Source organism: Rattus norvegicus, chromosome 1, assembly GCF_021556685.1.
Source record: "Rattus norvegicus strain SHRSP/BbbUtx chromosome 1, alternate assembly SHRSP_T2T, whole genome shotgun sequence".
NCBI lineage: Eukaryota > Metazoa > Chordata > Mammalia > Rodentia > Muridae > Rattus > Rattus norvegicus.
Genome location: NC_141534.1, coordinates 97,175,038 through 97,193,835, shown reverse-complemented (window position 1 = coordinate 97,193,835; position 18,798 = coordinate 97,175,038). Strand labels below are relative to the sequence as shown.

Below are 18,798 nucleotides of genomic sequence, written 5' to 3'. Positions count from 1 at the left end.
ACGTCACGGCGCGCGACGTACCAGGCCGGACTACAGTTCCCACAAGCCCGCGCCCGGGCCAAGGCAAGCAGGTGGGCGCCAGGTCCCGGTGCAGGCGAGGCCGACCAGAGGAGACGCTCCGCCTGGTGAGTCCCGCACTGGCGGGACCGGGTGGCCGGCGTCATCATGACCCTGTTCCACTTCGGGAACTGCTTCGCCCTCGCCTACTTTCCCTATTTCATCACGTACAAATGCAGCGGCCTGTGAGTGCAGGGCGGGCGTGGGGCGGAGAGGGTGCGGGACCCGGGCCGACCCCTCACCGCCGGCTTCTCCAGGTCTGAGTACAACGCCTTCTGGAAATGCGTCCAGGCCGGGGTCACCTACCTCTTTGTGCAGCTATGTAAGGTGAGGGACTCCGGGACTCCGGGACTCCACGTGTCTAGTCTCCAGGCATTCCAGATCTCAGGGACCCGACTCTGCCTCTGTCACCTTCCATTGGACCACCCTCGAGACAACACTTAGGGAGTATGCACGAATACCTTAGAAGGGATGCAAGCCCTGATGCAACTTTTTCTTAGCACTGTTGTAAAATGAGAAAACCTCTTAGAGCGATATTTCACCCACAAGGTGCCACTTGGTGCTGCCTATGCTACACATGCATTCACTTTGGCATTTCTAGACATCAGATTCCCCCGTGAACTCCTAGACTTCTAGAAACCAGGCACCTGCCCTCTATCTCCCCAGATCTTGCGATCTTGCCACTTACACCTAGAATGACCCTCAGAACTCAGCACCGTGCCCTCTACTTGCACACTCACTTTCCACAATATCCATGTAATTTTGTTTTTAATCTCCCTCACCTTCCGGTGACCTTTCTACTTTCTGATCTCAGATGTTGTTCTTGGCCACTTTCTTCCCCACCTGGGAAGGGGGCATCTATGACTTCATTGGGGTAAGTCGAACAAGGGAGGGGAGAGGGAGTGCAGGAGTGGGTTTTCCTGGGCCCTGTGTTTACTCGAGCCTCTACCTGACCCATAGGAATTCATGAAGGCCAGTGTGGATGTGGCAGACCTGATAGGCCTAAACCTTGTCATGTCCCGGAATGCAGGCAAGGGGGAGTACAAGATCATGGTTGCTGCCCTGGGCTGGGCCACTGCTGAACTCATTATGTCCCGGTGTGTGGAGAAACTTGGAGGCCAAACTTCTGGGAGAGGACAGCTGGGTCCCACAGGGGTGCTGAAGGGAGTTGATCAGAGGCTGGGTGCTGGGGTTGGGGGAGTCTGGGTACTAGAGACTGCCTCCCTTTGCTTTCCTCAGCTGCATCCCTCTCTGGGTGGGAGCCCGAGGCATTGAATTTGACTGGAAATATATCCAGATGAGCATTGACTCCAACATCAGTCTGGTATGCAGTCTAGCCCTATTCTCCCTTTATGCCATTAGCTGCCGTACTTCTCGCAAACGCTTGGCCCCAACTTCCCATTCCCTCCCTGCAGGTCCACTACATTGTTGCATCAGCTCAGGTCTGGATGATAACACGCTATGACCTGTACCACACCTTCCGGCCTGCTGTTCTTCTCCTAATGTTCCTTAGTGTCTACAAGGCCTTTGTCATGGAGTAAGCCGGGTGGGGTGTGAGCTGGCTGGGTTCAGATGGGGGTGTGTTTTCTCTTTCCTATCCTCATTGTGACATTTCCCCACAGGACCTTTGTCCATCTCTGCTCCTTGGGTAGTTGGACAGCGCTGCTGGCCCGGGCAGTGGTGACAGGATTGCTGGCCCTCAGCACCTTGGCCCTGTATGTTGCTGTTGTCAATGTACACTCCTAGTTTGGCATCCCAGGGGTTGGCGTACCTTTTCATTGCCTCTCTCCAGATTTTAGTGAAGTAAACAGTGTTTGGAAAAGTTTTTAGTACGTCCATTTCTCTCTCAGAAACCCAATCCTCGGACTTAGGTTCCACAGAGCCTGGCTTCAGAACCAGGTAAACAAGGTGGGATGTTGGCCAGTCTTCCTGGTTTCCCCATGAGAGCCTGGGGGGCTCGGTAATCATTGAACGGGCTAAAGAATGGACACACTAGAGTTCAAGAGGGGGATTTGGGGTAGAGGGGAATTCTTCCTGTTCTTACAGCTTGGCCTGAGCCCTCTTCTATGTAGAGTCTTCCCTAAGCTGGTTACCTCCAACTTGGCAGCCCCTATTTCCCCACCCTAGTCCATTCTCCATGTGACAGCTAGGGGACCTCATATATAACCTGTCTAACTAGGTCATTCTCCACTTGCACCTCTCTGTGGAGCTTCCTGGTAAAGGTGACAGTAGGTCATGCTGTTTGCCCTTGATAATTCCAGAGCTGCTCCTTGGGATGATCTCCCTAGTCAGATTTCCACCATCTTTCAAGCCACAAGGCCACTCTGAAGGGTTCCTCAATTCTGAGCTTCTCCATGCTTCAACTAGTCCTGCAGCCTTCAGATTAAACCCTGGCCTAAGTCTCTCGGTACGTGTGTGGGGGTTTGGGGGGATGGGAATTCTAGGTCAGCTAGTCAAATAGCTGTTGAGCCTACCAAAGTGGATACTGTCCTGGATGCTCACTCTCCGCCACGTGCTTGTGCCCTTCCTGGTTCCAATGGGCTAGGCTTTTGCCCTATCCGCTACCTAAGAAGAATGTGTCAGAACTGAGACCTTGATAGAAATCCTACTGTCTTAGAGCGCTTCTTAACCTTGCTCCCAGCGTCGTCATACCTCCCACCCTACTGGGAGGGCACTGGGGAGGAGGACAGTTGTCACATCCCTCTTGCACTGGGCTTTAAGATGTTTGACCTTAGACATAGGAAATGGGATCTCCTTTAGGCTCGCTATGATAATCTGTTTACAGAAGGCACAGTTCCTATCGGATGGACCTACCTCCTTCCCCACCCGTCCTCCGTGCCAAGCATCCCCAACAGCTTGTATACTGAGAGTAAGGGAATAGCCTTGACTTTGTGTGGTCAGGAGGTGAACAGGATGCACGCTGTGGAGCAGTACTGGGACCTCCATCTTGTGGCCTGCCTGTCCCTTCATGGAACTAATCAGTGCCCTGATGGAGAAGCCCAGGCTGTGATTAGAGGTCTCGGTGGAAGATAGGGTTTATTGAGACACAGAAACTATCTTACTCAGCCTGTAGGTGGGGAGGCTCAGCTGAGATCTAACGGACCAGTCAGTGGGACAAGCAGAGAAAAAGAAGTGCCTGGACGGGTATAAGGGCCAGGCTCCTGGCAAGCATCAGACTGTTGGTTCCAGTTTAACCGGGCTTGAGACATAGTCTAGTAGCAGCAACTAAAGCTGATAGTCGATACATTGACCAGGGCAATGGTGGTTCTACCAGAGTTGGTTTGGGGTTTTGGAAGCTGTCCATGGTGGTGGTATGGAAGGACAGGAACTAGAAGGCAATAGTGGAATAGCCCCTAAGCAGGGGTAGGAAAAGAGCTCGAAGCCAAGCAGTGAGCTGATTGGTTTTTGTTGGTCAGTAGGAGGCGAGTGGGAGATGTCAGGTCAGTCAGGGGCAGGAGCATTCACCCTTCCTAGGGAGTTCTACCCTGCTGTCAGTGAGGCTGGACAGCAAATGGGAACAGGTTGAGAGTGTGGAAAGGCCAGTGTGGGTCACGTTAGTCTAGCAGGAGCCTGGAGACAGATGGGCATAATGGCCATGAAACTGAAGTCCTCAGGGCTTGAGGGGTTAGGGCTGAGGATAGACAACAGGAAGGAGAATCCCAGGCCCGGCCAGGGAGAGAAGCTCCAGACAGGAGAGAAGGACAGATTACCAGGAAAGGGAGTGGCCAGAGGGAAGGGCATTCCCAGCAGCTAGAGGAGTTGGCTCTTCAGGAGCGAGGGCTTTGTGGGGGAACCTCCATAATTTGTAAGAACACAAGGGCACAGGCACCAGCACACAGAATCAGCGAGGACCCTGTGGACCATGGCAACCTGCTGCTTGGTGTGGAAGTCTGGGCCCCTGCACCAACTTTCAAAAGGCCCTGCAGACACTGCAGCCCTGAACTTCAGTCCCTGTGGTAGATTTGTGGGAGGTCAAGGCTATTGGTAAACACTTAAGACTATGCAGGTGATATGACATGGCTTTATTACTGTCCAGCAGAACATGAGGAATTTGTAACAGAGCCCCACACAACCCTCTTGTCCAGATGGAGTCCTTGAGATGGACACACCTCCACAGGAGCTGCCAACCGCTGTTTAGCCCCTCCCATCCCAGTACTTTCCTGGGTGTGGGACTATGGAGTGAAAGGGGTAAAGGGTAGAGTCCCTCCAATGGTGTCATGGGCTGCAGAAGTGGGCACAGTTCCATAGGGCTGGGGACAGATTACACGATGTTTTGTCCCAGCTGATAGTGGATGGAGAGGTGATTACCCCTCTAATAGTAGAGTTCCTGGTCCCACCAGCCTGGAGGAGAGAAAACCCAATGTTGGGATGTACAAGCTGAAGGGCTTTGATTTAGAGGGCCCTTTGGGCTTGAAGTCATATGTGAAAGGTCAGAGGTCAGAGAGCTGCTCTAAGAACCATTCAGGCCAGACCCCCAGACCCCCAGCCTCCACACTCACTCCCTGGGCAACAGCGAACTCCAAGTTTCCGGATCTCATCATAGACAAAGATGAGAAGGCCAAAGGGCATGGGGACCAGCCACCACTGGAACCTGAAGGGCGGGAGAAGGGAAGGCAGGTCAAGGCTATCCCCTGGTCAGTGTGCTGCATCCCCCACCCTTTGCCAGTGCCCCACAGCTCCTCACCGGATGGGCATGAAGTTGAAGATGTTGGGCATCCCTGGGCAGTAGCACAGGAAGCAGCCAATGCAGACCTGAAACACGATGGCGATCACCAGGATCCTGTTCCTGTTGGGGAGAGAGGCTCAGACAGGCTGGGCACGGAGACAAACCAGCCACTGGAAGCTGGAGGAAGGAGGGACTTGGGGAGGTCCCAGACCAGCGACTCTGGAATGGCCGTCCTTAGGAGCAGGAGCTGGGCCTCTAGGCCTCAGCCCCTGGGTTAAGATATGGAACTGCCTGGATGACCAGCTAAGGCCATACTTCCATGGTTTGTAACCAGCTCACTACGTGTGATGCTGGCATTTGCTGTTGGGGAGCTGGTAGAATCTGGAACTGGGGACTGGGTGGGGGCAGAGTTGGGCCTGCTGGGGACACCTGAAGAATCCCTGCTGGAAAGCGGAGAGGCGGCGTGTCTTGCGGATGAGGACATCAGCGATCTGGCACATCTCGATGCTGATGAAGAACACGGTGTAACAGGTGTACTGCTGGTACAGACGCTGACCAAATGTCTGCAGGCCGGGAGGGGACAGAGGCAGCCTGAGCCTAGGTGTAGAGCCTCTGCAACCCATTGCACACCGAGGTCCCTGACTCCCCTCTCTACAACCACAGGCTGGGCTGCAGGACCCTGGCATCGAGAAAGGTTTAGCTATCTGAGCCTGAACTGGCAGATAGACCGTGAGGTTTTCTCAGGAAAGAATTTCCTGAAGACCAAGGAGCCTGGGAAAGGGGATTGGAGGATATTCAGAGAAAAGTGATGGGGACCAAGGAGTAGTAGAGAGAAGGACATGGACAATAGAGGATATGTGTCCCACATAGGGTCATCTGCTATATATGCTGTTCCTTCAGCAACGCATTGTGTTCGTGCGTGCATGTGTGCATGCATGCATGAGTGACTGTTCTGGCTGGCCTAAAACTCAACTATATAAAGAGCAGGCTGGCCTGGAACTCACAGAGATCCACAACTCATCTCAATAGCTGTAGGTGTCACCTGGGCCCTAAGTAGCCATTGTAACATCTCTCTTCCAGCCAGTAAAACATCAGAGTGGCAGGTGTCAGACTGCCCAGAAGGCCCCACTCCCAGAGTTTCTGACCACAGGCCTGAGGTAAGGCCTGAGAATTTGCAATGAATTTTGAGATGCTGTAAATTCAGAACAGGTTGAGAAGAGAGGCAGGGACAGGCCATACAGCTTGTGGGATTGATGTGGTACCTTGAGTCCAGGCTAGCTCCAGGCTCCGCATTCTTAACTGACGGTGTGGCTTTGGGGAATTTCTTGCTCTGTAGCCTATTACTCTTCAAAACACACTAAACACAGCTGGCCACAGCTGGCTACAGCTGGTCACACTGCCCTTCAAGCCTTCAGTGAAACAGGTGGCACACACCAGAACTCTGTGTGAACGACATTACTAGGAAAATGACAGCAGAGGGCCATTTGAACCTGAGATGAAGTGGTTAGGACAGCAAGAGGGTCACCTCTCTCTGGGAGCCTCAGAAGCAGAAGGTGGAGCCAAGAGTGGTGAGAAAAAGTCTCCCAGCAACCACACAGGCAGGGTGGGAGTGGCAGACACTCTAGCTGAACTGTCAACAATGGTGCCTGGCGGTGGGTAGGAGAAAGTGGATGCTCACCCATTCCTGGCCGTAGCTGTCTTGAAGATCTTGTAGATGGTGGTCCTCCCATTGTGGTCGCAGCCCCACACACAGCAGAGGGAACCAGCCCTCCTGGGCCATGGCCGTGAAGTAGTCAGCAAAGCCGGCAAATGACTGAATGGCACCTGGGGAAGGCGAGACACAGGAGTGTAGGGTCAGAGATGGAGACGTAACAAAACCAAGTACACACACAGTGCAGGGACACAGGACCAAATCACAAGACACATGTACATGCAGACAGGAACAGACAGAACCCCAAAAGACCAAGACACCCTGAAACAGCAGGGTCAGAGTTACACACTCAGACCAGAGAGGCCACCATGAATAGGCAGGGACATGCGGCAACCAAGCCCCAGAACCCTAGCCAGGAAGCCCACAGCAGGAGCGGATTCCAGTCCTAGTCCACAGGGCTTACCAATCTGAAAATAGGAATAAGCAGCCAGGGGTTCATTGACCAACCGGTCCCGCCTGGGGTTCCGTGGGCGCAGGTGCATGATGTCACTCTCGGCCTTTTCATATGCCAGGGACACAGATGGAAACTAGCCGGAAGCAGAAGGAAGCAGCAGGGCTGAGGGCAGTCTGGGCCACTGACTCCTTTCAGTCTGAAGCCAACCAACCAACACACACACACACACACACACACACACACACCTACCCCTAGGAAGACAGGAGAAGCCCTGCAGTGGGCACATAGCCACACTGGCCTGACAATCTGGGCCACTTGACCTCTGTGTGCAGGACGCATGTCTGGGTGACACTTCCCTACAGATGTATGCCTTTGGTGTGTGTTTTGTTTAAGACAGGGTCTCATGTAGCTTAGGCTGGCCTTGAACTACTGATTTCCCTGCCTTTGGTGCACATCACCACGCTGGGCTAATGCCTGCTTTAACCCCACAAGCTTTGGCCCTTTGGCTGGTTCCCTCTTCTCCCTTGCCCCTTTATCACTCTTCCTCCTCTTTCTCTGTATTTTTGTCCTCTGGTGCTTGTGGTAGTCCAGTCTGAGGCATCTGTTTCCTGTTGCTATGACTTTCTTTTCCGTTCTCTCTCTCTTGCCCCTCAACTACCTTTTTCTCCGAGGGCTTTGACTCTGAACTTACTATGTAGCCCAGGAAGACCTCTAACTCTGGGGTCCTCCTCTGCTTCCCAAGTGCTAGAGTCACAGGCATGTGTCACACACCAGGCCTTACGCTAGTCACTCTCTTCCCCCACCGAGTGTGTGTGTGTGTGTGTGTGTGTGCGCGCGCGCGCGCATGTGTACATTCTCAAATGCACTCTGTCCCCTCCCCACTCCTGTCTGTGATGAGTGAAGGGACAGTCACTGCTGGGTGGCAGCAGACTGGACTGATCAGGTGCACCAGCCCTGGGGAACAGGTTGCCTGAGCTCAGATCCCAGCTGGGACCACTAATTAGGTGAGGGACCTGGAGCAAGCCACTCAGCTTGTCTGCCTCAGTCAGATGATCAGTAAGATTGGGGAGAATCCCAAGGAAGCCTGGCCTGAGGGCAGTGATGGGGACATTAAGCAGATTAGCTACATTATCGTGGGCCCAGCTGAGTCAGCACTGTGTAAATAGTTGAACACACCTGTGAAGGGGCCCATGTCTGCTGCCTTCGGGGTGCATCTGTGTCTGCTGTGGGATGTCTGTCTATTATCCATATGTGACTAGATACCTATGTCCGCAAACATCTCTACTTATGAAAGGAGAATTATATGAATTCTAGGTTTAGAGATACAAAATTAAAAGAATAAACCCCAAAAGGCCACAGACCCAGGGCTAAGCCCTGCAGCCAGGACTAGCAGGCCATAAAGATAAAGGAGCACAGGAAACACTGTCCAGGCAGGACTGGCAAGCCATAAAAGATAAGGAAAAGGAATACAGGAACCAGCCTGAGTTAATGGGACTGATTCATGGGATGTCTGGCAGGAAGACATCTCCCCCCAGCTCACTCAGGGCCATATTTCAACTAGGTGTCCTCCAGACCCTGATAAGCCCCTGACTTCTAACACGTACTCTTTCTGCTTTGTTCTCAATGCTATGTTTGAATGAGCCAATTATATGTAACCACACCAAAACCCCCTAGCTTTCTCTATATAACCCTCTGACTTTTGAGTTTCGTGGCCGACACCTCTGTCTCCTGCATGGGATATGTGTCGGCCCAGAGATCTCTGTAATAGGTCTCTGTAATAAACCTCACCTTTGCTTATTACATCCAAAATGGTCTCTCTGTGTCTGGGGTCCGCGATTTCCCAAGACTTGAGTAAGGGTCTCTCTGCGTGGGATCTTTCACTTATTCTTGGTTTGTCTGTCTGTCTGAGCAGGGTCTCACTATGTAGCCAGGGCTGGCCTCAAACTTGAGATCCTCCTGTCCCTGCCTGTCTCTCACATGCTAAGATTACAGGCATGCACCTAATTGATACCTGTTTGAGTGTGAGTCTTCTGAATCCATGGTTCTCTCCCTGTCTACCTACCTGCTAACCTCTGTGTCTATTTCTGGATGCCTGTTGATCTAAAAATAATTATAGTGATCTTGTCCATTGTGTCCACCCATGAGTGTGTATGCATGAGGGCACAATGGGGTGGGGCACCCAGGCATCAATTGGAGACTCACGATATCTGTGCAGAGTTCTATGAAGAGAATGGTGATACACCCAAGGGGTAGGGGCACACTGACAGTGATATAGATAAGGTAGGGTGTCAGTTCTGGAATGTTCTTGGTCAGTGTATAGGCGATGGATTTCTTCAGGTTGTCAAAGATCAGTCGGCCTGTCGGGGGCAGAGCAGGTACCTCAACCTCCTCCCAACCCGCTTCCCCCTGAGCGCCCCTGCCCCCATGGCCTGCCCCATCCCTAGCAGGGCACTGACCCTGCTCCACGCCCGTCACAATGGAAGCGAAGTTGTCATCCAGCAAGATCATGTCAGCAGCATTTTTAGCAGCATCGGAGCCAGCAATGCCCATGGCTACACCAATGTCAGCCTTCTTCAGGGCTGGGGAGTCATTCACACCATCCCCTGTTACAGCCACAATGGCACCCTGGGGGCAGTAGGTCAGAGGAGTCCGTGGTTAGAAAGACAGCCACCCAGGGCCAGCCTGGCCCATCTGCCACCCTCCTCATGAGGGCCTCACCAGTCGCTGACAGCTCTCCACAATCACCAGCTTCTGCTGAGGACTGGTTCGAGCAAACACCATCTCAGGGTGGGTGCGCAGCGCCTCCACCAGCTCAGACGGGTCCATGTCCTTCAACTGCATGCCATTGATCACACAGGCCCGGGCATCCCTACAGGAGGAAGAGCATCTCACAGGGCTCTCAGTCAGTGTGGGTTGTGAGGAGAACCACGGGAAGGGCTGACGGTTGCTTACTTCTTATTAACCTGGTCTACAGGCATTCGGAGGCGGGCGGCGATGTCTTCCACTGTCTCGCTGCCTTCCGAGATGATCCCCACACTGGCTGCAATGGCCTTGGCTGTGATGGGATGGTCACCAGTCACCATGATCACCTGTGGAAAGGCCAGCACACCCTTCACCCCTTCAGATCTGAGCAGTGTCCCCATTCTCCCTGGTAGCTATCTGTCGACCCAATCATTTGGCAAGCAGGACCATCTGCTGTGCCTAAGACAAAAGAGGCAACTGTCCCAGTCTTTACATAGTTCTAGTGCGGGAAGATAGTATACAAGATAAGCAAGTGAACTAACTGTAGCACATTAAGAGGGGGAAATAAACTCAGGGAAAGAAGTAGTATCTTGATTGTGTACAAGGAAACCTCACTGAAGAGGTGGCATATGAGCTGAGACCTAAAACTGAAAGTTGGCCATGTGGAGGTGTGTAGGAAGAGCATTTCTGGCAGAAGGGAGAATCAGGGCAAAGGTCCTACGGCAAGAATATGCCTGAGTTGCTGAAGATACAGCACCCTAGAGGTGTAAGAACCAGATAGAGGGCTCAGTGGCTTGCCCCCATGTTGCTGGTTGGAGTTCCCTGGCCTCTATTGAGCAAGTAAGCCCAGATGTAGCCAATCAAGGTATTCTGTCCCCCAGCCACCACAGCTGGTTTGGGGATGAAGACGGGACCCAATGGAGCAGGGCAGGTGGGAGTTTCAAATTAAAGCTGCAGGGAGTGGAAGCACGTTGTCATTTTTGCACACTCATGCTGAAGCTTGAGATCTAAGCCAGGAGAGACAGAAAGGAAGCTAAGACATGAAAACAACATCTCCCCAACTACAGTTTAGACGGGAATCATCCTTCCCCAGAACTTCCATATCATGAACCAATGAAGTTGAATCTGTGACAGTTACAGGTGGTTTTCTGTCACCTGCTGTCCTCATCCCTAGCTGGCATACCCGGATGCCTGCCGTACGGCATTTGAGCACAGCATCTGGAACGGTGGCCCGGGGAGGGTCAATCATGGATACAAGTCCCGCAAAGCAGAGGCCACTACTCGGAAAGTTCATGGCCTCCACATCAAAGGTGTAGCCAGGCGGGTAGTCCTTCTCATTCAGGTAGAGCTGGCAGAAACCTGACCAGAAAAACGGGGACATGAGAGGCTGGGCAGAGAGCGTGCTACCAGGGCCAGTGGGGTCAGGAATTGGGAAATAACCAGGCCCCTGGATGCCATCCTTAGCCACCCCACTGGGCAGACAAGGAGTCTGAGGTTTAGGCCTGTAATCTGAGCTCTTGGGAGGTAAAGGTAAGAGGATCAGGAATTCCAAGCAAGCTCTGGAGGAAACATTTCTTTCAAAGCTAAGAGAAAAGCAAAATTAAATAATGGGTCTTTGCCTCCCATAGTTTCCAGGGGTTTGGGAAGTTTGAGTGAAGACAAAAATTGGGTAGGGTCAAAAGTAAGGATAAAAGAGGGTCATGGTGGCCCACTCCTTTAATTCCACACTCAGGAGTCAGAAACAGGTGGGTCTCTGAGCCATCCTGGTCTACAGAGTGAGTTCTGGACAGCCGGACTGCATAGTAAAACTGGCTCAGAAAACAGAAATCAGGACAAGGGTTTAGGGGATGTCCAGAATGGAGGGCAAAGAATATGAACGATCAAGGGGTCAAAAGGGCACCGGATAGTAAAATAAAGGCAAGGGTCAGAAAAAGAGGGGACACGGGTCAAGACTGACACAGAAAGGGAAATCGAGGGTGAGAGCTGGGACTGACCAGCCCCTGAAGATTAGCAATCACACAGTCTTGCCTAGCATGTGCAAGGGCAAAAGGCCGTGGGCTCCATCCTCAGGACCACATGACCTTTTGGTCAGGTCCGGCCGGGAAGTTTAGAGGGGTCCATGCCCACCCTTCTTGACACACTGCCCCATTCAATGGCAGCTCTCACCAAGAACGCGTTCGCCTAGGCCTCCCAGGCTAAGGTAGGCTGTCTGGAAGGCCTCACGCCATTGCTCGTCCAGGGGCAGCTCCTGGCCCTTGATGAGGATGGAGCTGCAACGCTCCAGCACGCGCTCTGGGGCGCCCTTCATCACCAGCAAGTGCCGGGGGTCGCGCGGATCCTCCAGAGTGTGAATGGACAGCTATGGGAGGAGGGAGAGGCGGAGCTACGAGCTGGACCAAACTTGGAGGGGCGTTAAGCTTGGCCATGTGTGAGGGGCGTGGTTAGATGGGGTGGGGCCTGAGGGTGTAGGGTCCTGCATAAAGCAAAGATGCCCCTCTGCTCTGCCTAGGGACTGTGGGTGGGGCTTGATTGGAAGGGAGCTCGCATGTGGGCGTGGTCTAGTCGTATGTGGGCGGGGTTGTGAGCTGGATGGACTAGGAATTGAGGCTCCTCAAGAGATAGACCGCCCACAGTGGGCGTGGTCTGTTGTGGATAAGGCTCAGAGCGCAAAACACCTGAAACTTGTTGGTGGAGTTGAAGGGGATCTCGCAAACTTTGGGGAAGCGGTCCCGATAACCCATGGCGTTGCCCAACGTCAACTCCGAGAACTTGAGCAGCGCAGTCTCAGATGCGTCTCCGATCACGATGCGCTGTGTGCAAGGTCCAGTGTGAGGATTGAAACCGGAGACTCCAGACATCACCCTCTAGAATCCCTGGGTCTCTCACCTTGGGCACTGGCACGGCGTCCTGGCCAGACTTGAAGGCAGCGCGGTTGCACAGGGTGAGCACGCGGCACAGCGCCCGCCAGGTCTCCGACGATTGGTCGAACGTTTGCCCTGGAGACCAGATGTCTGGGCTGGGACCTCGAGGGAATGGATCCCACAAACCAGAGCTGCGCCCTTCCAACTGCATCCAGGCTGAACCGGGTCCCCTCCCCAGGCATGGATAGTACACCATTTCCTTTTCGTATCCCAAGATAGAGCTTTCTCCAAACATCATATAGAGAGCCCCCTGAAGACCAGATTCCCTTCACAGACCTGTCCCTCACAGGACCTAAGACCTGCCACCTCTCATTAATGCAAAGCATGTCTCAGGCTCCCCATCAGACCACCAGCTGCAGCCAGTCCTTGCGCTTTCTCCTCCCACCCCCACACCTGACTGGTCTTCTGTGGTGTCCGCCGTGTGGATATGGTTGTCAAACCATAGATGAGACACCGTCATGCGGTTCTGAGTAAGAGTTCCTGTCTTGTCTGAGCAGATGACTGACGTGGAACCCAGGGTCTCCACTGCTTCCAGATTTTTGACCACACAGTTTTTACTGGCCAGCCTCTTTGCTGTCAGTGACAGGCAGACCTGCGGATAGATAGAGGGATACAGGTATGGCCAGGCCCTGCCACCAGACCCGAGTCTCCTTCCAGTTCTCCAGCCGCCAAACTTTGAATGCAGGATTCCTCTTACCAGAAAAACAAAACAGACTTGTTCTCTCCAAGCTGTTTGCAGCCCATGCCTTCCCCAGTATCCCCAGATACTCTCTCTGAGATGTCCCAGCTCACATCATCACAATGAAAATTGAAAAATGAATGTCTGAGCCTCGGGGATGGGGATTTAACTCACTGGTAGAGCGCTTGCCTAGCAAGCACAAGGCCCTGGGTTCGGTCCCCAGCTCCGGAAAAAAGAAAAAAGAAAGAAAGAAAGAAAGAAAGAAAGAAAGAAAGAAAGAAAGTAAGTCTGAGCCTCACTTCTCTGGGTGAATTCTGAGCCTGGGCTGACTTCCCACAGTGACCTTATCTTACTTGGTCCACTACCGTGTCTGTTCACCTATGAGCTCTGGCTTGTGACACAGGGCCAGCCCAGAGCAGCTTGGTACATGCTCACTGAATGGATGGATGATTTGGGGTGGGGAGGTGAACGGATGGATGGATAGGAGGGACATTGGTGGGATGACTGAACAAGCAGCTGTCTGCTCCCTGCACCTCCCTCTGTCTCCCTACTCACCGTGACAGTAGCCAGCAGCCCCTCAGGCACATAGGCTACCACAATGGCCATGAAGAAGACCATGGCCCGAAGGAAGGTATAGCCGATACACATGGCCACCACAAAGAATGTGGCACCGAAGAGGATGGCCAGGCCAGCAATGATGTCCACAAAATGTTCGATCTCGATCGCGATAGGAGTCTTCTCGTTTTCCACACCCGAAGCCAGAGAGGCGATGCGTCCAATGATGGTGCGATCACCGGTGCTCACCACCAAGCCCTGCGCCGTGCCTGCAGGGGCAACAAGAGGAGAGCTCAGGGTGAGTTGGGCAGCATCAGAAAGGTGCTCTGTGGTGGGGAGTCACGTGGCATGCAGCACCCAAGACAGTAAAGGCGCTATCTCGGAAAGTGTGGAGTCTGTGTGGCTTCAGGACAGGCTAACGGTGCTTCACAGACCCTCCAGACACATGGTGGAGAAGAAGGCGATGTTGCGGGTCTCAAGGGGACTCTCGTGTGTACACTCAGGTGAGCGGGTCTGCGGTTCAGACTCTCCAGTAAGCGAGGAGTTGTCCACCTTGCAGCCCTGGGCTGACAGAATTCGGATGTCTGCTGGGACGCGGTCCCCGCCTTTCATCTCTACCAGGTCGCCCACCACAAGCTGATCCGCGTTGATCTGGAACTTATCCCCGTCTCGGATCACTGTGGCTTGCTGTGGGGCGGGGCAGGATGATAGTAGAAGTTACTTAGCGTCGTGGAGATATAGGGAGGTGAAAACTGGGAGGAGCTGGAGCCCTGGCAGGGGAGATGGAAGCCATCAATAAGGATAGATCGGGGCTGATGGGATGGGCCCCCTGGAGATGGCAAGAGATGGCCCGACGTGTTTCGGAGATTGAATCTGAAGAGAGGGTTAGCGGCCTGAAGGACCCACCTGGGGTACAAGATTCTTGAAGCTGGCGATGATATTTGTGCTCTTGAACTCCTGGTAGTAGCCAAAACAGCCAGTGACCACAACCACAGCAATGAGTGCCAACGCCAGGTACAACTGCAGTGAGACACACCGATTTTAAACGTAGGAGTCAGGAGCCCCCTCCCCAAGGCCACCATTCTGCTTCAGAGTCTCCTGGGGTTCTTGGGGTCACCTCCAGAATGTCCTCAATCTACTGGGAAGCCTCATGTGCTGTATCTGCAGTCCAAGCCCTGGCCCCCATGTTCTACAAATGCCACATTCACTTGCCTTGTGTCTTCTGTGTCTTGTGTCCTCACACCTAGACCCATAGTCCCTGGTTCCTGATCTCTATGTCCCCATATGGTCCTTGTTCTGTGTTTCTTGATCAGCTCCCGGCTCCCCTAAGTTGTGTGTCTGCCATGCCTCTTCCTGTTTCTGTGCTCCATGTTTTATATTGTTTTTTTTTTTCTAAGCCATATGCCACCCTATGACAGAGCCGGACTATTGGCTATGTTGTGGCTTCTTTTTTCTTCTACCATCCTTTCAATCCCCTAACACTAGCTGGGAAAGAGAAAAAAAAAAAAAAGATAGGGGGAAAGGGAACATCCTTATCATTCGATGACTTCCTGCTGACTAGGGGCATTGAGTTCCTTGGGGGAAGTTTGATCTTCGTGGTCAGGACATATCTAATTTCTTCTTATTGTTGTTTCTTGTTTGCATAGGATTTAACAAACCGCAAACAACAGCATCCAATGCAACCAACAACCTCCCACAACCATGCCTCTCAAGCCCAGCATTTATACACCCTCTGAGAAGTTCCCAGAATTCCAAATAATCACACAGCTATCTGCTGTTGACGAAATCACGCCCCTGCTAGAGGGCAGAGCAAATCACAGTCAGCTGCTGTGGACAGTCTGAAGCAGCCCCATGTCCCACACCTGGAAACACATTCTCATAATATTTCTGTGTTCTTTAAAGAAAGCAAAATTCTCACTGCACTGTGCCCTTGAGCACATTAGACCCTGTGTCATCTCGTGCTGCTGTGTCTGTGCCACTGTGTCCGCACCACTGTGTCTGTGCTGCAGACCTAACATGTCTTCATTGGTATCTCATGTTCCCCAAAACCAAGACTGTGTACCTCTGACTACCAGCGCCATGTCACTTGACCTAGGGCTTTTCAAGCCCCTTTCCAGTGTCACACATATCACCTGTGTCCTCTGTTTGACCCTGACACACATCGGGTCCTCTGTACACCTCTGTTCCCTCCGTCAGCGCTTTTATATCTACTGTCTGTGTCTCTGTGTGCTGTGTCTGGTGTTGTGTCACTATGCCCTGTCTCATGTCCTTGATCTGTCCTGTGTCCTCATTTCCTCCCCTTCTTGGATCTGTTTCCTACCCTCCCTCAGTGTCCCTTATGACCTACGTCCTCAGGTCTGTCCCAAGGTCATCTGTCTCCCAGGATCCATGTCCCAGAACTGCTTCTGCTCCCTCATTCTAGATCCCGTCTGCCTTAAGTCCTGGACACAGTGTCCCCGTGCCCGCCCTACCCTCCACTCACATTGTCATCAGTGGTCAGGTCTCCCTCGCTGGCCTGAATCGCAAAGGCAATGAGGCAGATGGCTGCAGCCACCCACATGAGGCACTGCAGACCGCCTGCCAGCTGCCGGGCGAACTTCACGTACTCGGGGGTGCCCCGAGGTGGCCGGAGTGCATTGGGCCCATCCCTCAGCAGCAGCTCAGCTGCCAGACTCGCCTTCAGGCCCTGGGAACAGGCAGAGTAGTCGTGGCGGAGGCTGCAGGGCCTTGCCCTCACCCATCTGCTTTGGTCTCCCTCGGCCTTTCTCTCCTTTTCTCTCTCTCCCTCCCCCATCTCTATCTTCTTTCTCCCTTGCTCTCCCCATCCCTCTCCCCCTTTCTCTGTTTCTCTGCATACGTCTCTTCTCTTCGCCATGTCTCTCTTCCTCTCTCTCTCTCCTCTATTGCTCCATTTATTCCCACTCCTCCCACACACATTGCTCTCTGGTGGTTTCTCCCTCTCGCTGTTCCTCTTTCCTGTCCATCGCCCCCTTACTATCCCCGCCCACTCCTCGCTCACCTTGGTGGCACTGGTCTGGTACTTCTGCTCCAGCTCAGACACTGACAACTGGTGGTCGTTCTGGGGGATGATGGGACAAGACGCTCATTGTCTGGCTCTCACAGTCCCATCCTGCCCACTGTCCTGGCTTCTGGATCCCACCTCAATCTTGCCCAGGCTCCCCCTCCCCATGCTCACCATCTCCATCTCCTTCTTCATGTTCTCTAGCTTCTCCTTCTTCTTGCCTCCCCCGCCTCCCGCCTTCTTCTTGCTCATCTTGGCAGCCATGTCCCCACCAGGGCCAGTCCCCAGTTCCACTGAGTACAATTCATAATTCTCCTGGGGTTGGGATGGAACAAAGGAGGTGTCAGATACCACCGGGAGTTCTGCCCGCCACCACTTCCAGCCACAGAATCCCCCAGATGCCACTCACTGCCTTCCCCATGGTGGCTGGTGCTCTGCCCTCTTTGGTCTACAGAGCCTACTAGGGTCTGGGCCAGGCCTGATATACCCAGTTGGGTGAGGGTGGAGCAGAGCCAGCTGATTACAGCTGATTATGAGGCTCCTTGGGGTAACCTTCAGGCTTGGACACTTTCTACTGAGCTGTTCCAGCCTGTCCAAACCCCATAGCCACCTGTCACTCAGATCAGGAACTGATGGGCTATCAACAAGAAGAGTAGCAAACATGGAGCTCTCGCTTCATGCCAACAGTGTGAAGAGGGGCTCTCACACATACACTCGCTGAACCTTCCAGAAACCCTCTGAGGTGAGGAGTACCCATTACCAGTAGGGAAATTGGAGCTCATCACTTTCTCCACCCTAGTCTAGGACAGATCATCTGCATAGTGTCCTCTTGGAAGCCCTAAAGTATTGGGCACAGTCACCTATGACATCGTATCATGTCTACCGTTCCCACCATGCGGAGACAGGAAACAGAGGCTTGTGGGGAATTTGACAGGGTCCCACTGGCATGCTTAATCACTGGCTGCTTGCCTACAGCACCCGATCTTTCCCCTATCCCCACCCCACTCTGCTCAAATAAACTGTGGCACACATTGAGGAAAGGCAGTATCCAAGGGGCCCCTGGCCTGAGCTGGGTGTCAGGTGTCAGGAAGTGTGAGAGACCATGATCCCAGGCAGGGATCCTTGGGGCAGCAGTGGGGAAACGGTAGGACCTTTGATAGGATTTTGCACTGGCCTCCCATAGTGGCCATGTCTCCAAGGGCATGTTGATAATACTATCACCTTAGTAATGCCTCCTTGGGAGCAGGTCACCTGGGGAAGTAAAGGGTAGGCAGCCTGAGTTCTGCAATACTCACTTGGCTGGCTGACTCCAGGAAACCCAAGGAGAGACAGGCGTAGTGACAGCCACTGCAGTGAAATCCCAGGAACATGGATGAGCCTCATCTGAGCCGAGCATGCAAAGTTTGTGTGGTTCCTCAACTCACAAGCTTTTATCTCCTCACTACCGCACCTGAGCATCCCGACTCAGTCCCTGTGCAGGGTCACTCTAAGTTCTATGCTTTGTGCAGACCGATGTCAGCCAGGCCTCGGCACCTTAGCCCTTGCAACACCATTTATCTGGTTCCCTTTCCCAGAGAGCTGAGTGGCACTTTCTCATCTCCTTCAAGTCTCCTGCAAATGTCACCTCCTCTGAGAGTCCCCCCTGGAGCCCTGCAGCCCCACAGCGGTCCCCTAGCCACACTTCCTGTTCCAATCTGGCATCGTATTCTATTCATTTTGGTCATCTGGCTCCATGTGGAAGGAAGCCGGGACTTGATTGCCTTTGGTAACCCACACACCCACCGTTGAGTGTGAACAGGTTTTGGCTCAATGATGGGTGTAAGCATCAACTCACAAGCCTGGGGCACCAGGCAGGCTCTCTAGAACCCTTACCCTTTGGGAATATCTTGGATACAACTTGGTATCTTCAAACCCCGACCCCAGCCATCCAGCCCCTGCCCCCGGCATGCTCAGGGCTTGGGGAAGCTGTGGGAGATGAGGGATTGCATCTGCAAGCAAAGCCACAGATTAGGAGACCAACTCTATCAGCGGCAGCAGATGGCTAAGATGCT

General features: G+C 53.2%; 2 protein-coding genes across 2 annotated transcripts; one reads left to right on the top strand and one right to left on the bottom strand.

Annotated features, from left to right (window-relative positions):
* Positions 1-58: 58 nt before the first annotated feature.
* Positions 59-1,879, top strand: Tmem147 (transmembrane protein 147). Its single transcript, NM_001038494.1, is given in 7 exon segments — positions 59-242; positions 315-384; positions 872-931; positions 1,018-1,154; positions 1,297-1,381; positions 1,473-1,594; positions 1,680-1,879. Coding segments are annotated over 7 exon segments (675 nt in total). The 5' UTR covers positions 59-165; the 3' UTR covers positions 1,804-1,879.
* Positions 1,880-4,049: 2,170 nt separating this feature from the next.
* Positions 4,050-17,199, bottom strand: Atp4a (ATPase H+/K+ transporting subunit alpha). The gene is given in 22 exon segments (NM_012509.2): positions 4,050-4,398; positions 4,557-4,648; positions 4,742-4,843; positions 5,153-5,286; positions 6,402-6,547; positions 6,838-6,961; positions 9,031-9,185; positions 9,285-9,453; positions 9,547-9,697; positions 9,781-9,917; positions 10,754-10,929; positions 11,737-11,929; positions 12,246-12,380; positions 12,457-12,566; positions 12,885-13,083; positions 13,726-13,994; positions 14,160-14,412; positions 14,632-14,745; positions 16,208-16,411; positions 16,745-16,804; positions 16,922-17,062; positions 17,157-17,199. Coding segments are annotated over 22 exon segments (3,105 nt in total). The 5' UTR covers positions 17,169-17,199; the 3' UTR covers positions 4,050-4,369.
* Positions 17,200-18,798: the final 1,599 nt, after the last annotated feature.